General features: G+C 41.1%; 1 protein-coding gene across 50 annotated transcripts in view; it reads left to right on the forward strand.

Moving 5' to 3' along the window:
- The window catches only part of ARPP21 (cAMP regulated phosphoprotein 21), a 160,415-nt gene that overhangs the window by 78,358 nt on the left and 63,680 nt on the right, over nucleotides 1-18,377 (forward strand). For 15 of the 50 annotated variants that reach the window (XM_070072942.2, XM_070072931.2, XM_070072949.2 and 12 more), the window contains 3 exons: nucleotides 3,883-3,920; nucleotides 6,461-6,520; nucleotides 11,421-11,650. In XM_070072942.2, coding sequence (XP_069929043.1) covers nucleotides 3,883-3,920; nucleotides 6,461-6,520; nucleotides 11,421-11,650 — 328 coding nt within the window. Of the gene's footprint in view, nucleotides 1-3,882; nucleotides 3,921-6,460; nucleotides 6,521-11,420; nucleotides 11,654-18,377 lie in introns of all 50 variants that reach the window. The other 35 variants (XM_070072941.2, XM_051858920.3, XM_089331302.1 and 32 more) reach the window with 5 other exon arrangements.

Consider the following 18,377-nt stretch of genomic DNA (forward strand, 5'->3'; position numbering starts at 1 on the left):
CTGGGAGTAGGCTGGAGAGCTCAGCTGCTGACCAGGTGGGCCTGTCCACAGGCTGCAGGCTGTCCCCTGACACGGAACTAGCTTCCCCTGGAGAAAGTGATTTAAGAGAGAGAGCAGGAGCCCCAGATGGAAGTCACCTGACCTTAGAAAAGATCTGTCTTCCTCTCTGCTGTATTCTGTGGGCCACACAGACCACCTTGCAGCCTGGCTGGGGATGGCTCACAAGGCTGCAGGGGGTCAGGGATCACTGGGGTGAGCCCAGGTTAATGGGATAGTACTGTATCTTCTGTTCATATAGACTGTCAAGGAGCTAACAAGCAGAATGAACTTTCTAGAGTTTGTGGAGTAACGCATCTTCCTTACCATTTACACAAAGACAGCACACTTGAGGGGACTTTCACTTACGCACTTCCAGTCCCCAAACGATCATTATCATTGCCTAGGTGTTGAGGCACACATCATTCATTTGTAAGATGAGTAAAGAATACTAAGTCAGTTATGAAATGAATACGAAGAATCCAGCATAAGGAAACCACATTATGGAAATCTAATCTTTAACAGACAGTCAGTCATTCATTTATTTTCTTTATAATTTAAAAACTGAGTGTCAAAACCAGCTTTCTGTGGTGATTATTAAAGTAGTAGAATAACTCAAACAGGTTTAGGTATTGACTTTATGTATTTGTTTTACCACATGAAGTGACAATAGTGAGTTAAGGAACACTCCATGATATTTACTCTTTAGCAAAAGCCAATTTTATTTTAACTTTAGAAACTTTTTATTATTATTATTTTATTTATTTAAGTGGTAGAGTTACAGACAGTGAGAGGGAGAGACAGAGAGAAAGGTTTTCCATCTGTTGGTTCACTCCCAAAACAGCTGCAACGGCCAGAACTGAGCAGATCTGAAGCCAGGAGCCAGGAGCCAGGAGCTTCTTCCAGGTCTCCCACACGGGTGCAGGGGCCCAAGCATTTGGGCCATCTTCTGCTTTCCCAAGCCATAGCAGAGAGCTGGATTGGAAGAGGGCATCTGGGACTAGAACCGGTGCCCATATGGGATGCCTGCACTGCAGGTGACGGCTTTACCCAACCACGCCACAGCGCCGGCTCCGAAACATTATTGAATATTGTCAAAACTTACCTTGGTCTCTCAGGGGGGTGTGTGTGTGTGTGTGTGTGTGTGTGTATGAGCACATATGCCTTTGTATGCCTTCCCACAATCAAATTATGCAAATTGCTTTGGGGATTTTCTGGAAAATAATTTCAAATACAGTTTGAAAATTTTGATATTTGGAGATAAATTTGTTTATTATTTGAGAACTAAATTGTAAGTCAGAGCACAAAAAAACTGAGTTCTCATTTAATAAATATGTTTATGTGGTCAGTAATAATTGAAATATATTGGTTTTACTTTGGTAAGGATTTAAAACTTACTATATTATTAATCGAATACCATCTTGCTAACTTTTTCAGAAGGTTGAGTTGATAAAGAACCACATCGGGAGAGGTGTATTTTGCCCGGAGGGAAATTTCTATGGGGTATTTACGTGTGCAGAGGGATTCTGTGGCACTCACCTGTGGTCCTCCTAGGAGGTGCTGGGGGCCACTCCAGGGAGAACTGATGGTGATGGCACGTGGTGCCCCTGGGAGTGGAGGTGGGATGTGGGAGAGAACGCTGTAACCCATTAGACAAAGACGTTTTTCTCTTTTCAAAAAAAGTGAGAATGCATATAAGTGACAGCTTTGAATGTTGCACTTAATTACTGTGACAATTTTATCTTTCTCTTCTAATAAAATGTGCAAGTTATTAATATCACTGTTAAAAGTTTATTTTCATCAGCTACTGAATCACAACCCATAACCGTCTCTAATTATAAAAATGTGATAGAGGAATGAGGAGATGAGTTTTAAGGACCTTTCCACGTAAATCAGAAAAATGCCCTTGAGACATGCTTTGGAGAAAGGTATCATTGACTTCCTAGTGTTTTACTTTTTAATTCAAAGTGTTTGGGCTGCTTAATTTTTTTTTCCCAAATGCTATGAGATTAATGAATCTGAAGAGGTCAGTATGTCTTTGATCAGCTCCTCCAGTGAAATCGAATCTCAGTAATTAGAGTAACCACCCAGAATATTATAATCTTAACTGACCCCTTTCTAACAGCTAAGAAATCAGAGTCCTGAACTCAGAATGGCCATTCTTTCTTTCTTTTTTTAAGATTTATTTATTTATTTGAAAGGCAAAGTTACAGAGAGGCAGAGGCAGAGAGAGAGAGAGAGAGAGAGAGAGAGAGAGAGGTCTTCCATCCGCTGATTCACTCCCCAAATGGCCACAACAGCTGGAGCTGGGCTGATCTGAAGCCAGGAGCCCAGAGTTTCTTCTGGGTCTCCCACCTGTGTGCAGGAACCCAAGGACTTGAGCCATCTTCTACTTCTTTCCCGGGTCATAGCAGAGAGCTGGATCAGAAGTGGAGCAGCTGGGATTCAAACCAGGGCACATATGGGGTGCCAGCACTGCAGGCAGTGGCTTTACCTGCTACGCCACAGCACCCCCGCCCGTTCTTTCATAGCTTATGGTTTTTCAATCTGATAGAAAAGCCAAACTAAATGCAGTAAAGCGATGGGATATTTAGTTTACTGTAAAACAGTTTTCACAAGACTAACGTCAATGACGTATTATTTGTAGTTATTTCCCTTTCCGTATATAAATGTCAAAATTTCCAAAGTTACTTGCTGAAAATTGCTGTCTTTTCATTGGCTCTTTCTGCACACTTGGAATTCCAGGTGCATGATCAGTGTAAATGGGTTAAAACAGGTGACTCTGCAGGTGCCTTCACTGAAGTGCCCAGACCGCTGAGGGAAGCATTGTGCCTGAATGCAGCCCTTCGGCTTAGTGGAAGGAAATGATTCTCTAGCCAAACGAAAAGAGAAAGCAGTGTCCTGCCGGCCTCTCAATGCAGTAGCTCCATCCGTGGCATCTCTAAACTCAAGAATGAGATATTGAAAGATCATTAAGGTTTCTTTATTTGATCTTAAAATTGAGCCTAAGTCTCTATTAACTCATTAATCATTTAGAAAAGTTAGCACATATTACGGTGCGTTTGTATTTATGTTAAGAAACTCAGTACCTTCCAAAACACCATCACCCTTTTATATGACCACAGCACCATATTTTCTCTTACTTCCCTTCTGTTTGTTTAAATTTCATTTGGCCCACCTTTCCCAAGCATGTAGTCATGGAATTTAATCTTTCCTACGAGGTAGGACAGAAATGACCATAAGAAGCATGTCCTTGGTCTACTATGCAAAAAGCTAAGAAATGTCCTATGGGGCTTACATTTTTCCTTTTGATTACTTCATTTTGTCCTGACTTCTGTGCGCACCCTCCGCAAGCCCTGTGCTGGGCGGCACCTCTTCCACATTGAGGGTCTTGCAGTCAGTCGTTTTCTTTCATGAGAGTTTGTCATTCCGAGTAATCCATACAGCACTGTGGCTTTACGGCTCTCCCACCCTTAGGTGGATCGTGTCCCCTTTGCAGGTCTGCCTTGAGCTGAAACGTTCCCTGGGTCTTTGTTGGTGGCTGCCCCTCTGCAGCCTCGGAGGAAGTCGTGAGCTCAAAATCCCTCAGTCACACGTTTCTCCGGCAGTGCGGTTCCCATTCCTCTCCTGCCCCCAGTGCCCAGCGGGCTCAGTCTGTTTGCTCCGGAGCAAAATGACTTTCTGCTGCATGGGAAGTGCTTGCTGTTCCAACTCTAACCCATTTTTCCCCTTTTTAGTTCTATCTTTCGTGTTTATTTTAGTATTTGAGTTTTAAAATCAGGCAAGGATTTGGGATCCCTCAGCATATCCAGAACGTCTGATCCAATGCCTTTCTTTATTTTTCAGTCAGTTTGCTCCCAGGAAAGCCTTTTTGTGGAGAACAGGTAAAATCGACTTTAGTTTTTCATGTCTGTGTGTGAATAAAGTCTGTCATGTGTGTCCTGTATCCTCATGGATAGATTTATATCCCATATGTAAGTGTGTTCTTGAATATATGTATAAGTAAATACATATATTGGTACATACACACATGTATATTCACATTATGTTATTCAGTATGTCTAAATTATCAAGTCTGGGGAAATGTTCTCTCAATTGCTTCTGAACAGAGTTTAAACATTTTCTTTATTCTAAGTCTCAATTTATGATCTTCTGAAACATTCCTATAGCCTTTATCAGGCACTGGCAATAATCGATTTTGAGACCCAAGCGAACTTGCAGTTTCATTGGCTTGTTGAATAGGCTGCTACTTATGTAGTTGGTGTTTCTGGCCATTTCTGTGCCTCGTAATTACATATAGCAATACCAATTATAATTCTAATTACATTAAGTTTCTCATTCTGAACGATCCATTGGTCTTCATACAAAGGTTAAATAAAGACGTTTCAAAACAAAAACAGCAACAAAAAATAAATTCAGAAGTGTACCTGGGTTAGGAATTGGAGGGAGGAATAATTGTTAAATTAAGGGGTTGTAAAATTTATGGAAAATCTTAAGGATATTTCAAACTTAGCACTTACCTTTTTCAACCACTTCTAAACTGACATAAATATTAAATGCCTTCTTGATTTCATGGTAGATATTCAGGGCAAATTAAGGAATCTTCATTAACTGCAATAATCACATTTCAGATGCTTCAAAATGGGCAACTTGGTTTGGAAATATGGTATCCATAAATAAAGTAGTGGTTAATTTTATGTCAAGTGTCAGTGTTAATGGGGAATCCTACAAAATTGATTAAAATGGAAACTGTTTGATTGAATGCCAAGACTTAGAAATCTTTAAACTGGGCATTGTTAAGAAAAAAGAAAGTACAACCCCATCCTTCATTTTAGCAATTAGAAATTGTCAAATAGCAGAAAGCCCTTTAAAATAACCTCTTTTAGAAGTAGGCATGATATTAGAAACAAGTCCATGTAAGAGACTCAGACACAATTTCAAAATCCATATGGATTAGACCAATATCCCCTAAGACAGTACAGCAAAGAATCCGTGGACATTAACATCTGTGGGCGACTGTGCAGCACTCCACAATTCTGTATCCTAACTGAAAGGATTCAGTGAGCACTTACAATTCTGTTTAGTGTGAAAGCTTAAACAATTTTCCTACATTACTCCCTAATCTTACTAATTTACATTTAGGTGCCTTTTATATTCTAACTAGATTGTGTTCAACATTATAATAATTATATCATATACAATAATTACATTCAAATATATTCATTGCGTATATGAATGAGTCTTTTTTTTTTTTTTTAATCTTTTATTTAATGAATATAAATTTCCAAAGTACGACTCATGTGTTACAATGGCTTCCCCCCCATACCGTCCCTCCCACCCACAACCCTCCCCTTTCCCACTCCCTCTCCCCTTCCATTCACATCAAGATTCATTTTCGATTATCTTAATATACAGAAGATCAGCTTAGTATACCTTAAGTAAGTATTTCAACAGTTTGCTCCCACACAGAAACATAAAGTGAAAAATAATAGATGATTTTTTTTAAATGATGATGAAATCAGATCAGACCTATTGTCATGTTTAATCCCAGTGAGAGTCAAGTTGGGAATTGATAATTTCTTTCTTTTTTTTTTTTTTTTACAGAAGATCAGTTTAGTGTACATTAAGTAAAGATTTCAGTCGTTTGCACCCCCATAGAAACACAAAGTGAAATATACTGTTTGAGTACTCGTTATAGCATTAAGCCTCAGTGTACAGCATGTTAAGGACAGAGATCCTACATGAGGAGTAAGTGCACAGTGACTCCTGTTGTTGACTTTACCAATTGACACTCCTGTTTATGGCATCAGTAATCTCCCTATGCACCAGTTATGAGTTTCCAAGGCTATGGAAGCCCCTTGAGTTCTCCGACTCTTATCTTGTTTAGACAAGGTCATAGTCAAAGTGGAGGTTCTCTCCTCCCTTCAGAGAAAGGCACCTCCCTCTTTGAAGACCTGTTCTTTATGAATGAGTCTTGATGAGCCCCAAAAGCAGAAATATAATTGGCTGACTTACCTACAAAATAAACATATTTCTTGCATATTTATCTCTTGATTCCAGGTATTTTACTATTCACAAGAAAGAAAGAGTTTCTTGAATATTGCCCTAAGAAGCACAAGTGATATACAAGTATTTGATGGAATCTTGGGTTATATATATCTCAATTTCTTTTATTCTCCTCTCTTCTATTACCTTTATTAGCTCTTCTCTCTCTTCCTCCTTATTATTTAACATCAAGGTCTTACTGTTAGGGATCTTAGTATTATGTTGCCACTAAATTATTAGGGTAAAATTCTACATCAAAAAATAAAACACAGTTTCAATTGATAAGAAAGATGTGCTAAAATAGAGTAGACATCCATTTAACTTTAAGGCACTTAGTCTTCAGGTTTCATATCATAAAAATCATGTTTTTCATTTCCAGTAGGCTCTTGGAAGACAGTAACATATGCAATGAGACCTATAAGAAAAGACAGCTCTTTCGGTTGGTATGGTTTACTTTTTTCAACTGTGTTTTCAGATTATGTGGCAGAATCAATGTTAACTCTAAATGTATTAGTGTAAAATATTTCTGTTCATGAAATCAAGTATGTTTGGTGATCTCTTTGTAAAGCTTGTGACATAGCTGTTGTCGAAGTCATATTGGATAGCATGAGATATGGGAGTGGAAAGCTACTACTTTTAATATAATTCTTTATTGTTCTCCCTGAGTTTTTGTTTTTCAAGGACTAACGCTGGCAGCATACTGATTTAATATTCCCAAATCAACTTTTGTCGATTATATTGAACTACAATTTCTCTGACAAGCTGCTCTTGCATATACATTACCCACCCTGGAAAATAAATCATTGATAACTGTATTTGGGTAGCTGATTTGTGAGTCACTACTATCCATCATCATATTTCAAATAGTTTCGTTTTCAAGCACAGATATTATTTCTAAGGGATGATGGAGGTTCCTTCAAGTTATTATGAACTACTTAAGTCACGATCTCTGTGAGATAGAGGGAAGACTGATTTTATTGTTTTAGATTCTATGCCAGGCTGGGAGCTCCATGACATCAGTTGCAGCCACATTTTCTCATTACTCCAATAAACATATGTGGGCACTTCAAACATTTCACAGAGAATGGAATTAGAAGATAAGTTTATTTTGGTGTAATAAAAAGATTGAACTCTGGGCGGGAATTGTGGCCCAGCAGGCTAAACCCTTGCTTGAGACACCTGTATCCTATATTGGAGCACCAGTTGAAGGCCTGGATGCTTTGTTTCTGATCCAGCTTTCTGCTAATGGACCTGGGAGGCAGCGGATGATGGCTCAAGTGCTTGGGCCCCTGTACCCCATCGGAAACCTGGATGGAGTTCCTGGCTCCTGACTTCAGCCTGACCCAATCTGGTTATTGACAAGTGAGCAGAATACAGATCTCTGTCTCTCTGCCTTTCAAGTAGATGAAAAAATAGACACTTGCTTTAAAAAAAGTAGAAGTGATTTTTAAAAAGTGTTGAAACGCAAGTGTATTGCTGATCTTCAAAAAATTCACAGCAAATATATATTATAAGAAAACTATTCAGGAATTTAAGTTTTTTGCACCAAAATAAACTTCTTTTAAAGCAATTTTTAATGATTGAAGTACACTTGTATATCTAGTTTCCATTACAGAATAAAGGAAACACAGTACTATAGATACAGTAACTTATACATATAGTTAATGTGTTGATTAAATTATTGTGTTCATTTTAAATATATGTATGTGTATTAATTATAAAAGGATGTATTTCTGTTGTAGGACAGGCAAAAATAAAAACCTTAGCCTACTTAGATAAAAGACAATACTAAGAAAAACCAATGGACCGTGTGCTTAGAAAGGTATCTTTTTGCAGCAAATCTAAATATAGGGCTTCACCTTTAAAGTTACAGCAAAACACTCTTGCACTTTGACAGAAACAACAAAAAATCAGGATCATCTCTTTGAACTTCCTTCAAAATTTTCCTTGTCCATTGTTAGAGAGTTTATTTTCTTCTTCACACTTGAATTTATGAAGATAACCTTGCATTTCTCTCTTGAAAACAAATTAAAATGCACTGTTACCCATGCACTCACATATGATAATCCAATTTGTGTAGCCAATATAGACAAAATGCAGGTATTTACCCACCACTCTCACTCTGCTATCCAGACTCATGTCCTGTGTCTCAAATAAGGATTCCTTTACCTACCAGAGTTAGGAAGAGAATTTAAAAAGTAAGCAGGAATCAATCCATGCAATTGTAAAAGCAATCCCAAGTGTTCATTATCTCTAACTTAGGAAAAAAAGTGTTCAATTATGAAGGAAAGTACATACTAGATATTGATTATGTTAACACAAAAACAGAAGCTAAGAGTATGCGTTTATGAATTACTCTGGGATCACATTCTGGTTACCTAAAAGGGGACCAGCTCCAAAGACCAAGTATCTCATTACCTCTGTCATCTTGCATCGGTAGAAGAGGACCAGAGCTGGGATGAGAAGGGATAAGGCACCTACGGGTCTGTTATGATTCCACATCCAAATAGATATGGATTCAGTTCTCACTGTCAACTTGGCACTATGAAGGGGAACAATAAAAAGAGGAGTATGAAGTATGCTTCAGTGTACACATATCTGCAAATCATAAGTTAGATTATAAATCAAGAAATATTTTGAATCCCATTAATGCTGCCTCCTCAAAACAGCAATTTAGATTCTCTTTTCTAAAATGCACAGATCTGGGCCTAGGGTGATGACTGGAGCTGCTAGAATAGATGCAGAGGACAGAAAACCTTAGGTTTCCTTGTTGACCAGAGAATGTGATACATGTCTGGAGCCCTAGAAGCCTCTTTGCCCTGGTTAAAGGTATAGACTACAGCACACTAGATTGCATGCAGAAACAGTGCTGGCCACTTCTGTGGCAAAGAAAGTCTCAGCTACCCTTGCAGCTAAGGGAAGCCGTAATCCCTCCATGGAGTAGCACAGGTCATGGGGAGAAGGCTGATTGAAGCAGAATTAGTAATGATCAAAAAGAATCGTTCTCATGTGGACATCTTCCTTCGGATGCATCCTGCATGCTGAAGGCGGGAGACGCCCACATCTTCAAGCCAGGGTTTTTCTCTACTACGTGTTTCAAATTAGCTACAAATGAGAGACTGACATTCCCAGTGTAAAAGCCATCGCTAAGCAATGATTTATGCAGATGTTGTCAAAGATCGGTCAGCATAATCTGAATATGAGAGAAGCATGTTGTTAGATTTGAAGACTGAAAGAGAAACCATCAAGAATGGGACATCGAGCTCTTTGAAAGGTATTTTTTAAACCACTCTGCCTTCCATGGCTTTCTTGAGTTCCCATGAGTTTAAAGAACTAAACTCTCCATGCCATTGGTGAAGGTCCATACTTCCTGTCCTTGGCATTTTGTTTTCAGGTGAGCCTCCTCTCTAAATCCAGGTCCCCCTGAAGTCCTGGGAGAAGAGAAAGGAGGGAACAGTGCAGCCCAGCACTGAGTCTCTCCCCGCAGCGTCCCCATCAAACATGCTCTTTCTTTCATGAACTTTTCTGTTCCACTCCTTCCCCTTGCTTTATAAGGTTCTTTTATAGATTAGCTCTCATTTTTAGTATCTCTTGGATCCATTTACCTTCCTGAGTTTTCCTGAAGTCAATGGAAAAGTTTAGTAAGTAAAATTGAAGCAAAAAAAAAATTTTTTGTATCATCAGGCAATTCGGTTGATTAGTGTTTTGGTCAGATAGGTGCACTTCTAGTAACTCAGCAACATTCCATTGTCTTTGAAAGCATATGTTTGGACAGACCTACTGACCACATGTATCTATGAGATTTATTTTTTAAAGATTTATTTATTTATTTGAAAGTCAAAGTTACAGAGAGGCAGAGGCAGAGAGAGCGAGAGAGGTCTTCCATCCACTGGTTCACTCCCCAGATGGCTACAATGGCTGGAGCTATGTATGTTGATCTGAAGCCAGGAGCCAGGAGCTTCTTCCAGGTCTCCCACATGGTGCAGGGGCCCAAGAACTTGGGCCATTCCCTACTGCTTTCCCAGGCCATAGCAGAGAGCTGGATAGGAAGTGGAGCAGCTGGGACTCGAACTGGTGCCCATATGGGATGCTGGCACTACAGGCGGCGGCTTTACCTGCTATACCACAGCGCTGGCCCTATCTATGAGATTTAAATCAAGACTTCAATAGGTCACATTGCATACCAATAATAAATTAGGGGTGTATTTGTTGTCCAGGTTTTTTGTCCCTTTCACTTACTTAAAATCCATTAACCTAGTAGGGTATTTCAATGATCTATTTCCATCTGCAGAAAAAGCTTCAGATATATTAATGAAATTACTCTTTAAGCAGATTGGAAACCAATGAAAATGCAAATTTCATCAAATCTTTTCATAAAAATACATGCAATTTTTTTGTACTCCTTAGAGATACTCTGAAGTCTTCGACAATTCACTTACAACCGTTGGTTCTCTTCCAATACAGTCATCTTCTTTTCTTTTTGGGTTTTGTTAAGCTGTGCTCTTAAACCTCAGGAGCTTCCTGGTTTCCACTGATGCCCTGGGAAGTTTCATGTTAGTATATAACGTTCACACTATTGTTATTTCCCCAAGTTTTTCTTTGGAAAAGGGATCATAAGGTGTTTTCCTCTGCCCATGAAGGTTGAACTCACTGGGCATAATTCTTACACATTTGCTAATAATGTAATTCTGTGTTGTCTGCCAGGGTGAATACAGATTAGATACACATGAGATAGATAGACATAGATGTAGACATAGAAGTAGATATAGATGTAGATATAGTAGATATATGAATACACACACACACACACCAATATGGATGCAGGTTCAGATATAGGTACAAATACAGATGTATAGATAGATACAAACCAATATAGATAGAGACAGCTCATAGAATTAGAAAATGAATATCACTAAATAACTTCTCTGATTCTGTAAGGGAAAAATAAAACTCCCTTTGATTGCAGTTCCTTTTAGGATTATTTAGGATCATGACGACTTCTAGACACGAATGCATTGTTGATTTGGGTCAGAAGTTACCCCTCTGCACTGTGTGCACTAGGAGTTACGATGACATTTTAGGAAGTGTTTTTGTGGTTGTTTCTCCTTCACTGGCAGAGGGATTATATGGCATTTCTGGCCTTGGTTTTTCTGTCTGTAACCTGTGTGTGTTGTGTGCTGTGTTATCTGTCTCATCACTGGGAGGCCACTGGTTGCACTAAAAGTTACAAGAAGGGTCCCGTGTGGGTGACTCTTGCAAGAAAGGCCCCGCCGTGCCCTCGCACAGCGTTCACTCCACCTAACGTTTCCCTCTGCCTCTTTCCCGCGGCCGTGTTCCAGGGGCAACAGGGACGGCTCAGGGAGGACGTCCGGGAGTCGGCAGAGCAGCTCGGAGAACGAACTGAAGTGGTCTGACCACCAGCGGGCCTGGAGCAGCACGGACTCTGACAGCTCCAACCGCAATCTGAAACCTGCCATGACCAAAACAGCGAGTTTTGGGGGCATCACGGTGCTGACCCGGGGTGACAGCACGTCCAGTAACAGGAGTACCGGGAAGCTGTCCAAAGCAGGTAGTTAGTACTGAATGGGTTTATGTCCTGTGGCTTTCGTGGATCTTTCTCGGGCCGTGTGGTCACTATTCCCTCGGAACCTGAGCTAGCTGAGGTGGTGTTAGTTACTGGAATGGCTCAGAAGTGAGAAAGCGTGCTAACCTTCAGTTTCCCGGTCTATACCATGAGGTTAACACCAGCTGTTACCTCAGGCTACCTCAGCAGACTCTGAGCTTACTTAATTTACTCGGCAAATGCAATTTCAGTTTAAATCAGACCATTTATTTAAATTTGGTTACCTTGAAACCTGCATGTGTCAACTGTTCACATGAGTCCGCCGCAGCTTTTTGATTTGATGCCCGTGGTTTAGTTCTTATGATCACACTGTATGGTGATTGTAACATTAACCGTTTTGGTTCTTGCATGGCACTGTTTGCATGATGCTTGGCATGCTAGTTAACCTGAGAAATGGGAATAACAGGGCGGATATTACAGGGCTAGTGTGAAGACTGAGAATCAATGTACATAAAGCAGTACAGATAGTGACTGGCAAGTGTGAAGTCGTCAGTGAGTACCAGTTCTTACTCTTATTACTGCCATAGGATGTTTTCATCACTGCTTTACAGTGAGTCTTTGGGAGGTTTAGTTTCCAAGTTGCCAAACACATGTCTCTTTTCCCTCCTAGTGGTTAGTGTGGTATTTTAAGGTGGGTGGTCCATGTCTGCACGGGCAGTCTCTGGAAAGTGAGTGAGGATGAGAGTTCTGGAGCCCTTAACTTGAAACCACTTTACCATGATACCATCGGCTCATATGAGTCTACACGATAACTTCACGGGCCACGCCTAGCTTTCCTGTTTCCCACCACTGCTCCCCATTGTTTTCAAATCATTCTAGAACACCTCATAGAAATCCCAGGGAAGTGACAAATGATCATTCCATAGCATGCCATGAACTTAGCTTGTGGTTTTGGAATGTAACTGTTTCAGTTTTATTTTGCCTCCCTGGCTCTTACAAGGGAGACGTTCAGAACTGTGGTTCAAGGGCAGTTCCCAGATCTCAAGATCGCTCACGGGCCATTCATGGACCTGTGGGAAGGGGCAAGAAGGAGGCCAGGGCGGAGATGGGACAGGATGGCAGGCAGAGAGCCCCAGAGCTCAGACTCAGGCTGCCCTGGACCATGGACTCTCCGGAAAATCAGGGCTTGTTATGCTGCTGGTTTAACAGAAGTATGCTAGCGACAAATTCCTCCAAAGACACTATCTTGTGTTTTCTTACATAGGAAGAGAATGAATAGCATTTAGTCACAATGATTGATCAATCAATAGATAAGCTAGATAGATGATAAATATGATACACACACACACACACACACACACACACACACACTGCCTTTTGAAAAGATTTAGGTGGGTTCATGCTGCCTTCCTGGTAAATTTTATTCAGTGGTTGGTGAGTTCTTGATTTCTTACTCTAATTAATTGCTCTCATGTCCCACTACTGCAGCTACTAAAGACAAAAAAAAAATGCATTGTGGTGCACTTGAGCTCTTGTAAACTAAGAAAGGTTAAATAGTTTTAAATCTCCTTAAAATACAGAAACCAAGTACCTTAAATGATGTACTTGATAATTCCAGCACACCAAAAGAGCTCTTAAGATTTTTGAATTAATAACCATTCCACATGCACCAACCCCAAATCATTTCCAAAGCAAAACTCTTTGGAAACATTTAAAACACTTCAAGGATGCTAAAATACCATGTTCTTTGAAGAGTGATTAGAGATTGTAAGTGCTGCAGACTTTTTTCTCTTTAATGTAAGTGTCTGCATTTGAGAGCTTGTCAAGGTGAAGACATGGGAAGGGAAAAAAATTTAAAAGAGATGAAGATAGGATGTCAAAACAGACTTACAACCCCCCAAAATGGTTTTATGAAGTAAAGCTGTCAGTTGGGCTGTCAGAGTGCTTCAGCACTCCGGGCTCCTGGCTCACGGTGTAATAGCAAGCTCTTTTCTTGACCTTTCAGAAACCAAGTCTGGAGCTGTGACATTTAAGTTCCTCGTCTCCTCCCCTAACTACACAGATTCTGGCTTGACATAGATCATGAGACTTTTCCTATGTCAGAAACATGTTTTCCAACATTTTGCAGGGAAAAGCCCATTGCTAACGTCTGCGCAACCATGCATCGTCTGCCCATTGTCCTGCTCGTGTCTGCAGCAGGTGCACCAGGACACTTCCTTGGGGCGGGCATTTGAGTGCCCTCTGCACTAGGCAGTGGTGCTGCGCTTGGGAGACACGAGTGTGACACCGCTTTCTTCCTCCACTGGCCGAAGGTCACTGTCTATTGACCTCCCTCTTCATTTTTCTCCAGAGCAGAGGTTCTCCACTGCGTAAGATCACGTTGTGAACTTGGCACATATGGGGTGCTGGGCCTCGTCCCCACAGTTTCTGAGTCAGCAGGTGTGGGGTGGAGCCTGGGAATCTGCATGCTTGTCATCTTCCGAGGTGATGCTGATGCCACTGTTCTGGGCGCGAGCCTTGAGAACAGCTGCTCTGCAGTAATAAGATGCCCCTTGTTGAGGTTTTTAATTACTTTTATATACTTTATTAGTATAAGGAGAACAGATGTCATGTAGCTCATAGGTACAGTTTTTAGAAGACAATCGTACTTTCCTCCCTCCCTCTCCCTCTCAACCTGTCTTCTTACTTCCTTTCCTTTTTTCTTTTTTTGCAAAGACATGCTTTCAATCCACTCTATAATCACAGGCTTAATTCACACATAACCATGGTATTCAACAAGTAAAAAGTAGGAAGATCACAGTTCCGCAGGTGTATAAACAAAGGCAAAGTCTTTTTTTTTTTTTTTTTTTTTTAAGATTTAGTTATGGGGCCGGCGCTGTGACACAGGGGGTTAACACACTGGCCTGAAGCGCTGGCATCCCATATGGGCACCGGTTCCGAGACCCAGCTGCTCCACTTCCGATCTAGCTCTTTGCTATGGCCTGGGAAAGCAGTAGGAGATGGCCCAAGCCTTTGAACCCCTGCACCTGCATGGGAGACCTGGAAGAAGTTCCTGGCTCCTGGCTTGGGATCGGCACACTTCTGGCCATTGCAGCCAATTGCGGAGTGAACCATCGGATAGAATTCCTCTCTCTCTCTGCCTCTCCTGTCTCTGTGTAACTCCGACTTTCAAATAAATTAAAAAAAAAAGATTTAGTTACTTACTTGACAGTCAGAGTTACACAGAGAGAGAAGGAGATGCAGAGAGAGAGGTCTTCCATCTGATGGTTCACTCCTCAATATTCCACAACAGTTGGAGCTGGGCCAATACGAAGCCAGGAGCCAGGAGCTGGTGCAGGGGCCAAGGACTTGGGCCATCTTCTACTGCTTTCCCAGGCCATAGCAGAGAGCTGGATTGGAAGTGGAGCAACCGGGACTTGAACCTGTGCCCATTTGGGATTCCGGCACTGCAGGCGCCAGCTTTACCTACTGTGCCACAGCACTGGCCCCACAAATGCAACTGTTCTGCTGTGTTGCTTTCTAGATGCAAGGTTATTCTTGCTGTCTTCACATTTCTCAACCACATCTCGGAATGTTTTTATATGCAATGTAGGGCATCCCATTTTGCCACCAGTTTCTCTGCTTCTTGTTTATTTTCATCACTGCACTAATACATTTTGAATATTCTCTTTCTCCTGGTAACTTCTGAAGCATTGGGTTATTCTGCTGAACTCTCACCTTCTGAATCTGAATTTTAGGAATTATTAATTCTAAACAGATACTTTATGGCTCAGGACTTTGGACAAGAAAATTTCATTGGATGGGTTAAATAGGCAATGGACACTTTATTTGCATTCCTATGTCCTTGAAAACATCCAAATCTAGTAAGAATCTGGGAGAATATTTCCATCTGAAAGGGACATAAAGACTCTAGGCAAAGGGAGGTGACAGGAAGCCCTCTGAAGTTCAGTCCAGGTGCAAGGAACCTCATCGCTGTCTTAGGCATCCTTGCTCACCACTTTGTCTGGTGGCTTAGATTTCACAAGGGAATGTATCAGCCACTTCCGGGAGAAAACACAGCAGGCGAGTGGCAGAACCAGAAAGAAACCCGCTGAGGACCACTCCTCCCTGGGAAGTGCTCCCAGGGCTCCCAGGGACTCTGCTCAGAGCCTTCTCCTTCTGCCCTGACCCTCTCCTGGTTTTCCATTTTGCTTTACCTGGTAGTCTTTCCCTATCTTTTCCCATTTGCCCTCTTTCAGTCTCCTCTCCCGTGTCTCCCGCCTTGCCACTGTGCTGTCTTCCTCTCCTCCGTTCTCCTCCCAGCTGCCACTCAGGGCACAGCATCCACTGTCACAGCGTGGAATTTCTGCCTTGTGTCTCCTAGAACCAGGCACAGGCTTGAATGACAGGAGAGTGAACACAGGACCTGCAGGCTGCCAGCAGGGTCCCCATTGTGGAGTGGCTTGTGTTTGAACTCAGACTCTACCACACACTAAGTGAGCTCTGGGAAATTTATTCGGCATGTCTGAGGATCAGTTATCCTTTCCAAAATGAGGTTGCAATGAAAATTGTACTAGACAGCTCATACAGTGTGATTAGCACAGTTGCTTCTCACATAGACACACTGTTTAAAGCCGGGCCATGGCTATCATTAGGCCTCTGAAAAAGGCAACTAGAAACATTTTTATGGTCAGCACCCCAAACCTTAGAGTTTCCAAATACCAATTTCAATTTTTAAAAAATTTTCAATACTTCTAATGCTGTGCTTTTATTACTATTGTTAGCATCTATTTTTTTTAAAAGTTCTTAATTTAAAATTAGTGGGATCACTCTGTATTTTAATTTTCATAAGAGTAAAATGAAATGTTTCATGCTTAAAATTTAAGTGTTCCAATTTTTGTATATTGGGTTTATGAACCCAAAAAGTTATCATTTCCAAAAATCACTTAAGATTGAAAATATAAAACTGGCCAGCACTGCGGCTCACTAGGCTAATCCTCCGCCTTGCGGCGCCGGCACACCGGGTTCTAGTCCTGGTCGGGGCGCCGGATTCTGTCCCGGTTGCCCCTCTTCCAGGCCAGCTCTCTGCTGTGGCCTGGGAGTGCAGTGGAGGATGTGCAGGCCGCAGCGGCCATTGGAGGGTGAACCAACGGCAAAGGAAGACCTTTCTCTCTGTCTCTCTCTCTCTCTCACTGTCCACTCTGCCTGTCAAAAAGAAAAAAAAAAAGAAAAGAAAATATAAAACTGAGTTTAATTAACTGAAAATGCAATTATAGCTACCTTTTGAAAAGTTTTGGTCATGTGAAATTATTATATATTTTAAGTTGTGTTAAAATAATTTTAAGTTCTTCATTAAAATAATTTCTAAGTTCTTCGTTAAATTTTCAAGACTTTATACAGCAAGTTAATTGGCACATAATCTTTGTTAATTGGACAATTTCTAGGTTACAACAGGATACAGAATGTAGTTACTAGGTATGGATTTAATCTACTCTTATTCTGGTTTTTGTTTTGGGCATCTGTTTTTATCAAGTATTCCATAGTGCCTACCACGTGTAGAGTATTTACCTGATCTGGGAGATGGAGGCTCGTAGGCTGGACCATGCTGATGATAAGCCAACAAGGCCCGCAAGGCCAGTTCCTGAGCCCCACCTACCTGTCAGTGGCTGAGCCACTCCTCCCAAGAGCAGTACCCTTGTCTCTCTCTTTGCAAGGTTGACAATTTAAGCCACAGGTAATTTTCTTGCCTTTCTTTAACCTGTGGTGTTGTCACTGATATTGCTTCTTCCTCATTCCTGTTGATGTGCCTACTTTTTCCCCAGGTGTTAAAGAGGAATGAAATTGTAAATCAGTGATTAAAAGCCATCTTTCTGAAGCCAAATTCCGTCTGTAGTTAGACCTGAGCACAGTGTTTCAGTCGGCATCACCCGTCTTCCCCAGCAAACGCACCCATTTTGCTACTCACTCATACTGGAAATCAGGGTGGAACCTACTTTCTTGGCCTTAGCTCTTTCTCACTATCTTGCTTCTCATCTCTAAGATGAGCTGCACCAGTTTTGTATGACCTTAAGTATCTGGGAGCAGGAGGTTTTGTTGTTGCCTCTGCTCTGGTGTCAAACACACATGGTAGCATCAAATCATACAGCACAAGTCCATACACAACTGTGGTGTGCACTGGGACCTTGGTCTCAGAGCAGTGGTTTCAGTGACATGGTCTCAAAAGTTTTCTTGTCATTTTCAAGATTCCCTTCTAGAGCCTTTATCCACCCCCTACATTATTCACAAGCCCACCATTATTTTAAACCAATCTGATGGAACACCCTGACTTAACCCAAAACTTTATTGTTCTTGATAACTAAGTCATGGGGAAAGCAGAGAAGATGCCCAGCTGAGAACCCTGGTGATAGTCTGGTGTATGGATTTGCCTGCTTTCAGGAGGCAGGGCGGGCTCAGGGTTAATGCTCAAACTGTAGATCTGTTTGCCTAGATCAAATCCCAGCTCTGCCATTGTCTAGTTGTCCAAGCTACATTGAATTACCTAATTTCACTTTACTTCAGTTTCCTTATCTATATAGGCAGTAGCACTATTTACTATTATTTATTCAACTTACAAGGCTTACACATGCTAAATGCTCAATAAATACTATTCTTTCTCAAAAATTATACTCGCCAATTGGCCGTCTCTGAAATTGTGCATTGTATTCGTATCACTTATTTTAAAAAATCTCCATTTTAAGAGCACATTTAGAATCTT

The sequence above is a fragment of the Oryctolagus cuniculus genome, chromosome 4, assembly GCF_051225735.1.
Source record: "Oryctolagus cuniculus isolate XC-2025 breed Fujian yellow rabbit chromosome 4, ASM5122573v1, whole genome shotgun sequence".
Taxonomy (NCBI): Eukaryota; Metazoa; Chordata; class Mammalia; order Lagomorpha; family Leporidae; genus Oryctolagus; species Oryctolagus cuniculus.